At 41.8% G+C, this 12,488-nt stretch overlaps 1 protein-coding gene across 1 annotated transcript in view; it reads right to left on the reverse strand.

Moving 5' to 3' along the window:
* Window positions 1-1,733, reverse strand: part of GALC (galactosylceramidase) — a 59,266-nt gene extending 57,533 nt beyond the window's left edge. Inside the window, exon 1 of the mRNA XM_010371317.2 lies at window positions 1,150-1,733. Within this exon, the coding sequence (XP_010369619.1) occupies window positions 1,150-1,344 (195 nt within the window). The 5' untranslated portion in view covers window positions 1,345-1,733. The remainder of the gene's footprint in view (window positions 1-1,149) is intronic.
* Between the last annotated feature and the right edge of the window lie 10,755 nt (window positions 1,734-12,488).

Below are 12,488 nucleotides of genomic sequence, written 5' to 3' on the forward strand. Positions count from 1 at the left end.
TCCATTTTTCGGTAAGCTCTCACGCTAGATTTAGTATCACAAGTAAAGCTATAAAAAAGATGGGGCCCCATTTCATGAAATATTGGCTGTTTCAGGTTTAGACCAAAAACATAAAAAGGAGAATAGTAGTAGCAAAGAATAAATGCATTAGCTCATCGACCCACAGGTTTCCCCTGAAACACACATCAGCACTGCTGGAGAGATTGCAAATTAGGGAATAAATTAAAAAAAAAAAAAAAAACATAAAAATCAAAAAGGACCAGCTAACTCCAGGGGAAAAAAAATTTCCCCTAGCAAGTTATATCATGTGGTCAGACTACCGACCAGGTCATCCTTGCAGCAGGCATTCAAGCTTGTTCTGAGTTGAATGTAAGGATGCAAACTCCATCCATCTCAACCCCAAAAACCCGAGTTCAACGTTAACATTTTCAAAAAAAAAAAAAAATTAGCCCTAGATGTAATTTCGGGTACAAAAACCAAAAAACAAAACCCTTCTCACCCAAAGGTTGGCCACCGTGAAGCCCGTGGGCCCAGAGGGAGTACCTGGTAGTTTCAGGCCGCTCGCTTATATTCCTTTTAAAGACACCTTGAGGCACCAGTCCTGCCTCCAAACAACATCCTATTCGGCGCTACCCTCTCTGGAGAAGCCCATCCTTACCCTGCACTAACAACTGCCCGAGACTTACGACTCCACCACCCACCAACTCCCCCAAAAGGAAGAGACACAGCCAAAGAATCCCGCTGGAGCGTTCTCTTCCGCACACGGACGCTCCCGCACTCCCTGGCCCTTTCTGGAGCGACGCTGCCCGACTGCCATCTCCGCGATGAAGACAGCCTGGGGCCCATTGCCTGGGACTAGGGTTCCAGCCCCGGCTTCTTCACTGCTTAGACCTGTCACTTTACTCTCTGGACCTCCGGATCCTCATTCGTTCAAACCTAACTGCCTCTGTGGTTCGTGTTAAACGAGAAAGCACCCGCCCCAGCCCCGCAGCGCACAAGCCCCAACCGCCTGCTGACGGGCACCCTAGGAGAGTGCGGCCGAAGGTGGAGCGGGTCGAAACGCAGGGCAACGCCCCGGGGGTTTGTGGGGCGGGCCTCACGGGGCGGGCTCTTGTCGCCCCCCGCGTATCCCCGCAACTCGCCGCTCACCCCGCCGCCGCTGACCGCGCCGATGCCGTCGAACTCCCGGCCCAGCCCGTCGGAGTCGTCGAGCACGTACGCGCCGCCGGGCGCCAACAGCGCACACAGCAGCAAGGGCACCGCGGCGCGGCCCGCCGAACCCGCGGCGGCCGTCATGGCTTTCACTCGGCGTTGCCGGGAAGCCGAGAGTAGCCACCCAGCCATTGTGTGGGTCACATGACTCCGGCGCCCAGGGAGGCGGGTCCCGTAGCCGCCACGATAGATACGGGCGAGAGGCCGCCGACGCTGACGCCGCCGCCGCCATTTTGAGTGCGGGTCAAGGGCCACTGACGCAGCCAGCGCAGGTTTGAGGAAGGAAGCGGCGAGCTTTTTCTTATTGCTCGCCTGTCTGTGGTCAGCCACGGGATTTCACATGTACTTCTCTTCCGACGTCACCTGGTGGGGCACTTTAACGCAGGGAAGGTGGATGTCCAAGGTCTGCCCAGGGAAGAGGGCAATGAGTGGCTCTACCATGGCTCTTGCCCAGCATCTCAGGGAGTATCTACCTTGTGCGAGGACCAGGCTTGGACCCCAGGTCCCAGCTCCATTGTTATCTTGGTGGAAATCAATTTGCTTTTGGAGCCTGAGTTTTCCCTTATATGAGATGAGGCGAGAAGAGCAGCAGTGAGGGACTGAGAGAAAAGTTAATAAGCACTCAGTACATTGAATGCATTCCACAAGTGGCAAATGTTAGCTGAGAAGGTTCTCCAGTCTGGAAACTACCCCGGCATATTCAAGGTTTTTAGCCTTGAAGGAGTTAATAATATACCACCTCAAAATATGCTGCTGTGGCATATTGACTATTTTAAATTAAAGGCACTTAAAAACAGCAGGTGCAAGATCACTCTCATGGATATTATGTGTCTTAAAAGGAGGAGATGAAATTCCCATGTGAAACATGTCTTCCCTATAAAATAACATTCTTATCTTCAAGAACAGAAAGTTGAAGTCGAGGGAAATCTGTCCAAACAAAATTTGTTAATCCCTATCTTTCTAGTCACTTCTCTACCCAATTAATTACTCTAGCGCAAGCCCCTTTGCCTTATGTTTCACAACTTATTGTTTTTTGTCCATTTCACTCTATAAGCAATTGACTCTTAACTGCTGCTTTAGGTTTTGTTTTTTTGTTTGTTTTTGTTTGGTTTGGTTTTTTTAATGAGGCCCCCCGTGCCATTTAAAATAAATTCGTGTGGTTCTCTCCTGTCAGTCTATTAATATCTTAAATCAATTTAATACTAGGGCCCTGCTGGGACCCTACAGGGATGAAGGTGAAATTTTGCCTCCCCTACAATATTATAAACTATCTTCCACTGTCAGTTGAAGTGATTCCAGACAGGTAACTCTAAATTGGTAGGAAAGTTGTGAATTGCCCTGGAATTTTTGCCACATCCAGCACTGTCCTGAGATTTCTGATTTCCTTGTTATTGAAGTAAATTAAAGAGACTCTGAAGAGCTGCAGAGAAAGATTTTCTGATCCCCAAATTTCTCTTAGCAGAAGTATGGAGCTGGTTGTCGTTGCCTGCACAAGCCCCTGAGATACCACAATGGCAAGGAAAAGACCCAGAGACTTTAGGATCTGTGGGATTTGTCTGCAGAACCCTGTTTGGAATCTGATTATTTTGCCCCTTAACCACAAACCTAAATCTAAGTTTCAAGAACTCAATTATTCTTGAAGGTCAAAACACTGGGCAATCCAGTAAATATGCACATCAGGTCCTCTGATATCCCTGGGTTCTTAATGTACATTAGCTATGTTTGTTCTTTCTTTCTTTGTAAATTACATCTATCCTGGTTTACTAAGGACAGTCACAACTTTTGTCTGAACGTAATTATTGATAATGCTCCCTTCACCCTCAGTAGTCTTCTGGCTTGAATCAGTTAAATAGTCCCCTGTGTATGAACCACTTATTTTCTTTGGTTTCTTCTTTCCCCAGTACAACACGAATCTGAACTCTCTGCCTTCCCACTGCAACCAGTTTATGATGCAAGTCAGTAATGTTCCAGTTCTGTGGATTTACTGTTACAGAATTCACTCTGATCCATTTGTTCTGACACAATATATTAAGCATGAGCTGGAGCTCCTGTGGATACAAGCCATAGTAACCATTCGATCAAGTGAATGTTAAGCTTCTCTTACCAGCTCTTAACAAGCGCATAAGACCCATGTAATACCGTGACTAGATGGGAAATACCAAGGTGATAACAGAGGAAACTACCTTACACATAAAATTAGGAAGTTGCATGATGATGTATGAATACCCAGCATACACCATCCTGTAGCACATCATTGTCAAACGGGTCAGTGGTCAGTGGTCTCGTTGTCTGAGGTGTTATCCAAGCTTCTTGTCTCACAACCAAAAGAAGGAGGTGGACACCAGAGTGATGTTGAAGAGAGAGTTTATTATATGAAAGAAGAAAGCTGTCTGCAGTGGAGAGGGGTCCCAGATGGGTTGCCACTATTACAGTTGAATCCAAAAGCTTTTATAAGAAACTCCTCTCATCTCTGTAGCTGTTCGTGTAACTTACTGTAAAGCTATCTGTGCAACTCCCCTTATCTGTGCAGCTGTGGGTATGTCTTGGGCAAGGATAAAGTTCAGCTTCTCTTTTTTGTGTGACTGTGGTGGGTTCTAGGTAAGCACCCTCTCCACCCCCATGCAAGTTCCCACAGAGCCCACCATGTGTGTGCCTGAAAAAGGGTAGAAACTTTTTCCTGGGAACCTGCTAATCACACAAAGAACAAAAGGCTTCTATGCTGGGCCTTCCTTTCTTTATCAGTGCAGCTGTTGCCTGAGTTTTCCCCAGGCCACTCTATTTGTGCCTGTAGCTTGATTTTTCAGGCTGTCTTTCTGTTTAAAAGAATTTTACCAAAGACCAGATTTAGCTGTCTGCCCAACTAAGTTTTCCCTTTTCTCCGCCCTCAGTTGCACCTTGTAGTTGGAATGCATGCCACAAATATTTGAGCAATGTGTGAAATCTACAAAAGAGGAAACAAACTCTAAGGGAAAAGGTAGCCTCACTCCCAGGAAGTCCCAGTAGTTCCTGTTAGTTCAGTTACCAAAGAAATTGCTTACCAGATAAATATTTTTTGTTTCTAATTTCTGATCTATATTCATGAGACCAGACATGAGGCAAGAAAGTTTCTAATAAAAGGCCGATAAATACAAGCTGACAGAGATCCTTGGAGTGCTGGGCACAGCCCTCAAATGTGCTCACGATGTGAGATAAAGAAAAATGACAGTTACCCCACAAGTGATCATATGCTTAGCTTCCCTTGCATCTGTGGATCAGGGTCAGTGAGATAAGATGGTAAGAAAGGAAGGTCCCGGTTTTCAGATTTTAAATGACAGTATTTCTGTCTCTCTGTTTAATCTGAAACACTTCAAGAATTTGCATGTTATCGTTGCTCAGGGGCCACCCCGACCTCTGTACCATTCCAGTGTTCGTAAATGGTCTGCCAAAGGAAACACGATGATTTTTCTAAGTATCACAACTACACCTCGGCCACCCCACATCTCTCCTTTTGTCTAAATAAAATAATGTGACCAAAATCAAATAGTCTCTTGAGAGGGATCAGAGATCTTGCCTTTTAATGAAAATGTATTGATAAACTCTAATAGCAGTCTGGATATTTTTTTTCTTTTTTCTTTCCCCAAGACTGTCATAAAACAGTAGGATAGTAGTCTGTTGTCTCACTTCAGGAAAAGGCTTTCCTTTTATAAATCAGTCTATCTCCCCTTCAGTCTGCCATCGATCGGCATTTAGGTTGATTCCATGTTTTTGGTATTAGGCTGTCAGAAATTCTAGGGCAGAGGCCAGGTTTATTTCTTATTTGTACATCTTAAGCACAGTGCCCAAACTATGCTAACTATGCTTAGTTGAATTGAACTAAAGACAAATCATAGCTAATGTACATTAAGAACCCAGGGTTATCAGAGGACCTGATGTGCATATTTATTGGATTGCCCAGAGCTTTGACCTTCAAGTATAGTTGAGTTCTTAAAGTAGGAATCCCCTGGGACATAAGAGTGTATAGTGTTTTCTCGAACTGTCCTGTAACATCTGCTATATTTTTTAACTTTTATTTTAGGTTCAGGGTGCATGTGCAGGTTTGTTACAAAGGTAAATTGTATGTCCTAGGGTTGATGTACAGATTATTTCATTACCCAGGTAATAAGCATAGTACTCGATAGGTAGTTTTTTGATCCTCCCCTGCCCCCCACCCTCCACCCTTAAGTCAGCCCCAGTGCCTGTTGTTTCGTTGTTGTTTGTGTCCTTATGTACTCGATGTTTAGCTCTGACTTGTGAGAATATGTAGTATTTGATTTTCTGTTCCTGTGTTAGTCTTCTTAGGGTAATGACCTCCAGCTCCATTCATGTTACTGCAAAGAACGTGATCTAATTTTTCTTTTTTTTTTTTTTTTGAGACAGAGTCTTGCTCTGTCATCCAGGCTGGAGTGCAATGGTGTGATCTCGGCTCTCTGCAATCTCTACCTCCCATGTTCAAGCGATTCCCCTAACTCAGCCTCCTGAGTAGCTGGGATTACAGGTGTTTGCTACCACGCCTGGCTAATTTTTGTATTTTTAATAGAGTCAGGGTTTCACCATGTTGGTCAGGCTGGTCTCAAACTCCTGACCTCATGATCTGCCCGCCTCGGCTTCCCAAAGTGCTGAGATTACAGGTGTGAGCCACAGCACCCGGCTTCTCATTCTTTTTTATAGCTGCAGAGTATTCCACGTTGTATATGTAACACATTTTCTTTATTCACTGATAGACCATTGATGGAGATTTAGGTTGATTCCATGTCTTTGCTATTGCAAATAGTGCTGAAATGACCATCCACTTGCATGTGTCTTTATGGGAGAATGACTTATATTCCTTTCAGTATATATTCAACATCTGCCATTTGTCTGGTCTTTCAACTCTGGACATGTTTCTTGATTGCAACTGTTAGTTACACTGCCCTGTTCAGTGACTTCTCTCTAAAATTTGTTATAAGGCTCTATTAATTCAGAATTTTATATAAACAAAATGAAAATAATTCAGAGGACAGAATCCACCTAATAAAATAAATTATAAATTGCTTACTGAACATTTTCTTAAGTATAACTACAAATAAAAACTTCTATAGCAAAGAGCAATGTAGTATAGTAGTTAGAATATTGGCCCTGGAGCCCCGGGTTGCCTGGCTTCAAATCTTTCTCCAATGGCTTTGTAGCAGTGCAATTTTGGTTGAGGTACATAACTTCTTTGGGCTTCAATTTACCCATCCATAAAATAGAGATAATGATGGCAATACATTAATGTGAACATTGGACAAGCTAATATTTATATAGCACTTAGAAGAGTGACCCACACATCCTATGTGTTATATGAGTGCTTATATAAATAATAACAAATGACATACCTATGTAACTATAGTGTAACTTTTGAGTTTACTGCTTTCCCCACAATTAATTCTGCAAAAACAGATTATTCCTGTCTTTCTATTGGTCTCAATTTTTCTTTTTCTGGGTTGTTGTCTACAGTCATCCAAATCCATGTCATGTGTGGCTGATTCCTCATAGTGAGAATCTTGATGTGAAGGAGAATTCTGCCTCCTTCAGAAGTAAAGGAACTAGATGTTCTCTCTTACTGTCCCTAGCAGTACAGGCTCTGACAATGACCAGGCTTTCTCAATCAGTTCCTTGAACCTGCAAATTTGACCTTGGAAGACTAACTAGATGTATGCACAGTTGAGAAATCCCACAAGAGCCATATCAGAGTCCAGAAGAGGCAGCTGCATAGAGGCTTCGTCAGTGGTGGCCTCAGATACCTAAAGCAGCGTGATCAAGCAGTGCCATTCTTACCTGAATGCTCAGACAGAGTGACCTGGCTGTCTTTTGGTCCTTTGACTCTAACCCATTTTACAAGTCTTATTCTGAAGTTTCTGCATCGATTTGTTCCATATCCTGATTTCTTTCTTTCTGAGTCATTCATTTTCTTCTCAGGTTACCCACAGATGGTTTCTGTTACCTGCAGCAAGGAACCCTGATGGACACACTAGGTTATGATCCAAAGCTGATGTGATAATTGCAAAGAAGTGTCAGTCTCTGTCTGCATTTCTCCACTGTAAAAACTGCCTTCACCACCTGTAGTCCTTTTGCTGGTAATTGTTACAGCATAGATTTGCTCAAATAAAGGAATTCCAGGAAATTGTATTGTCCTCCTATGCTTTACCTATAATATTTCTACTCCTCCTTGGATTGCAAATACCTACTTTATTGCACTCCTGCCAGGAAAAGAATTTTAGAATCCACCTAGCTCCAGGCCCCAGGCATGAAGAAAATGACTGTACAAGAGGTTCTCACCACTCAAAATATTTTTGAAACATCTATTACAATGCTCTCCAACAGAAATATACCCAGTAGTGAGATTGCTGAATCACATGGTAGTTCCATTTTTAATTTTTTGAGGAACTGCAAGTTTTCCACAATGGCTAAACTAATTTACATTCTCACCAACAGTGTGCATGGGTTCCCTTTTCTCTATATCCCTGACAACATCTTCTTTCCTCTTTTTGATAACAGCAATTCTAACAAGTGTGAGGTGATATTATGTTTTCAATTTGCATTTCCCTTATGATTAGTGATTTTGAGCATTTTTTAATATACCTGTTGGCCTTTTATATGTATTCTGAGAAATGTCTATTCAGCTCCTTTGCCCATTTTTAATCAGGTTATTTATTTTCTTGCTATTGAGCTGAGTTCCTTATTTATTTTGGATATTAACCCCTGAGATATGTGACTTGCAAATTTTTTTTTTTTTTTTTTTTTGAGACGGAGTCTCGCTCTGTCGCCCAGGCTGGAGTGCAGTGGCCGGATCTCAGCTCACGGCAAGCTCCGCCTCCCGGGTTTACGCCATTCTCCTGCCTCAGCCTCCCGAGTAGCTGGGACTACAGGCGCCAGCCACCTCGCCCGGCTAGCTTTTTTTGTATTTTTTTAGTAGAGACGGGGTTTCACCGTGTTAGCCAGGATGGTCTCGAACTCCTGACCTCGTGATCCGCCCGTCTCGGCCTCCCAAAGTGCTGGGATTACAGGCTTGAGCCACCGCACCCGGCGACTTGCAAATATTTTATCTCATTCTGTAGGTTGTCTCTTTACTCTGTTGACTGTTTCTTTGGATATGCAGAAGCTTTTTAGTTTAATGTAATTCCATTTGTCTATTTTCACTTTTGTAGCCTGTGCTTTAGGGGCCATATTCAAAACATCATTGCCCAGACCAATGTCATGGAGTTTTCTTCTATGATTTCTTCTACCAGCTTTACAGTTTCAGGTCTTACATTTAAGTCTTAACCCATTTTGAGTTAATTTTTGCATATGGTGTGAGACAGCATGGCAGAGAAAATCCAAAGGAAAGTGGACACATGCAAAGAGGGCCAGAGAGGTATCCAGGCTTTTACTGTGGGGAAAAGAAAGAGGGATCAGCCTGTTACTATGTCTATGTAAAAAGAAGTAGACATAAGAGACTCCATCTTGTTCTGTTTTTGAGATGCTGTTAATGTGTGACCCTACCCCCAACCTTGTCCTTGCAAGAGACATGTGCTGTGGTGGCTCAAGGTTTAAAGGATTTTGGGCTATGCAGGGTGTGCTTTGTTAAACAAGTGCCTGAAGGCAGTATGCTTGTGAAAAGTCATCACCATTCTCCCAATCTCAAGTACCCAGGGACATGTACACTGCCAAAGGTCGCAGGGACCTCTGCCTAGGAAAGCTGGGTATTGTCCAAGGTTTCTCCCCATGTGATAGTCTGAAATATGGCCTCGTGGGAAGAGAAAGACCTAATCGTCCCCTAGTCTGACACCCGTGAAGGGTCTGTGCTGAGGAGGACTAGTATTAGAGGAAAGAAGTCCTCTTGGCAGTTGAGATAGAGAAAAGCATCTGTCTCCTACCCGTCCCTGGGCAATGGAACATCTCGTGTAAAACCTGATTGTATGTTCTGTTTACTGAGAAAGGAGAAAACCGCCTTAGGGCGAAAGGTGGGACTTGCTGGCGCAATGCTGCTCTTTATGCACTAAAAAGGTTTATGGAGATGTTTGCATGTGCATGTCAAGGTACAGCACTTTTCCTTAAACTTGTGTCACAGAGATCTTTATTCATATGTCTTACTGCGGACCTTCTCCCTACTATGATCCTATTATCCTGCTACTTCCCTTTTTTCTAAGATGGTAAAGATAATTATCAATAAATACTAAGGGAACTCAGAGACCGGTACCGGCGTGGGTCCTCTGTATGCTGAGCGCCGGTCCCATGGGCCCACTTTTTCTTTCACTATACTTTGTCTCTGTGTCTCATTTCTTTTCTCAAGTCTCTGGTTCCACCTAACGAGAAATGCCCACAGGTGTGGAGGGGCAGGCCACCCCTTCACTTACAACAGCCCACTCTCTGGAGAACTAATCTAGTCCTGAGATAACTAATCCAGAGAAAGAACTCACTCACTACTTCAGAACAGCACCAAGCCATTAAGGAGGGATCTACCCCCATTGCCCAAACATCTCCCACTGGGCCCCACCTCCTACTACTGCCACACTGGGAATCAAATCAACACCAGCTTTGTAAAAGCAAACAAACCATACCCAACTACAACAGTGAGGTCTCTCAGGTACATACTCCTGAGTCTCTCCTTGGAAATGAGGAACAGGTTCACTCTCCTCCGCAGATCACACAACTCATCTAGGGTGTTTGTCACCCACCCCTACCTCAGGGCTTGCTTGGAAGTGAGGACAGCAATCAAGATGCAGGGCCCCATTCTCAAGCACTGACCACATCTAAGCTTTTGAACATACTTCCTCTCTCACAACGGTAAACCCAACCCCCACCAAGCAGGACAATCTTTTTCAGTTTTGGGGGCTGGGAAGTTTTACTTTATTTCAACCCATATTCTCCCAAGCGTAGTGTCTGTGCCTCAGTCTTTTCCATGGCCTTGAGTTCCCTAAATCTTTTGAAACTCAAAACTCACATTGTCTTTTTTTTTTTCCCTGCTTGTGCCAGAAATTTCCTCGAGGCAATAAATGCAAAATGGTTCACTGATAGTGTCAGGGTAGGGCTAGAGTGAAAAGAAATGTGGCTGGGAAAATATAGCATGATTTCAAAATCTTACCTTGCCATATTTAGTTGCTGCTTTAACTAGTGAAACTACACCTAGCAGATAGTGTGGTCTCACAAAGGACGCCTTCATCAGTAGAACACACTCTTGCACTGTCTGCCCCATGGAGAAGTTGGAACCAGGTAGATCCACAATCTCCTCCCCATTACACAATGAGTAGCCCAACTGGCCAGTGTTGGGTCCCCAGTTTGTGACCACAAGAAGACCAAATAATGGACTGGTCAGAAATGCCAACCCCTTTAAGGCAGTGTTCTGAATAACTACTTATTGTCTTTATCTCATCGTTACATTGTTAAAATGTCACAGTGACTCAATGATTTAAAATTTGTAACCATTCATTATAAAAGGTAGCCCTATCATTGAAAATACAGTATTGCCATATTTTCCATATTAAGAAGCAAATTTCTTAAAAGCTGGTAAATTTCTTATTGTATAGAATTGGCAAGGTGTTAGCATAGCTCAGCTCCAGCTTTTTCTCCTGTTAAATCAGGAGAAATGAAAGTTTGTGTTTCTTATGTTTCTTAACTACAACCTTTTTTTTTTTTGAAAAGCAAACTACATACATATGTGATATGGACATGAAAAAATATCCTTTCCCTAAAAGCAGAAGTATAGTCTATTCAGATAAAATAAGAGATTATGAGAGTAATGAAATACCTACATAACAATGCCCTTGTACCCCGAACTTAAAAAAAGATATCCCGTGTATAGAAACCACAGATAAGCAGATGTACAAAACCAAGCGAAAATGAGAATTTTGAATTAGAGTCTCGAGTAAACTGAAATCATTACTTTCATTTTTGTAAAAGTTCAAGACATTTATTATTAATTTTTTACTTTATAATTTTTATTATTTCAATAACATATTCTGATTTATGATTTACTATATGCTAAATTACTTTATAAGCTTTCCTGTACTTTATAAATGTAAGGTATTAGTTTTATTATTCTTAAAGAAAGACCTACAAAGGAAGTATTGAAAATCTTTACATTCCTGATACACCCTGATCAACTTCAATACGAAAAGCCTTGCTTATATACAGGCTCATCTCTTCCATCTCGGGTAGGAGAAGAAAAGAAAAAAAAAAGCACCACCACCACCACCAACAACAACAACCCTTAATGTCGTTTTACAAACACAGATTCAAAATGTCCTGATTACATCTTTAAAATTAGGTCAAATGTTTTCATCCAAAATCAATTATGTTCTTTTAAATAATATTTTCCCTTCATTTATAATAAAAGTTTATGAGGGCAAGATTCAAAAGTGATATTTCTGACTTTTTTATATATCAATAGCAAGAAAGTTATAGGAGCTAATTTCACTTCATATTAAACCGCTTATAGATTTGGCATTAACTTTAACTTGCTAAAGTACAAGAGTTTTTGTAATAACAATAAAAATCTTTCTCAAATAAAATTTTCAAGTTTCATAAAATTATTTGTCTCAGCTAGTTAGTTCAACTGCTCCTAGCCATCTCTGTTTCCAAGAGGAGAATCAAAGGAGAAAATAGTTCTACAATCAAATACTATATATCCAATCCCATTAGTCTCAAAAAAAAAAAAAAAAAAAAAGACTGCATGAAGTTGGCTACCTTAACCCCAGCCTTAAACAGCACAATAGCCATCATTAAACCCCTCAACCTCAATTCTCCCTTTTCTCCCAGGAACTTCATCACCCTGAATCTGTCTACAATATCCTCCCCTATCTCACACATCCAAATGGCTCATTCTGTTTTATCTGTACCCCTCTTGAAGTACTTCTTCATTTTGCCATTGCATTACAATCATTATTAAACATGTCTTTCTCCTTTACTAGGTAAAAAAAAAAACTCCTTTTGGTTGATAGCCAGTTCTTATACATCTCCCCGCACACTGCTGGCATGATGAGTGAATGAATGATTGAATTAATGAATGAAGAAATAAATAAAATATTTAACATATATTCCATTAAGTAAGGGGCATATAATATCAGTACACACTTGTAATTAAGATGGAATGAGACAAGTGAGTTATAAAAATTACAGTACAGTAAACAATAAATAGAAACATCTTTAAAAGTATTTAAGAGAGTTTTTGCTTCAAACTTGGATAATGCACGTCCTTCTCATTGAGATGCTACTTCCTCATTGGTTTGTGATGAAATATGAGTGCAATTTCCTGTCCCCTC

This window comes from Rhinopithecus roxellana, chromosome 5, assembly GCF_007565055.1.
Source record: "Rhinopithecus roxellana isolate Shanxi Qingling chromosome 5, ASM756505v1, whole genome shotgun sequence".
In the NCBI taxonomy this organism is placed as follows: Eukaryota; Metazoa; Chordata; class Mammalia; order Primates; family Cercopithecidae; genus Rhinopithecus; species Rhinopithecus roxellana.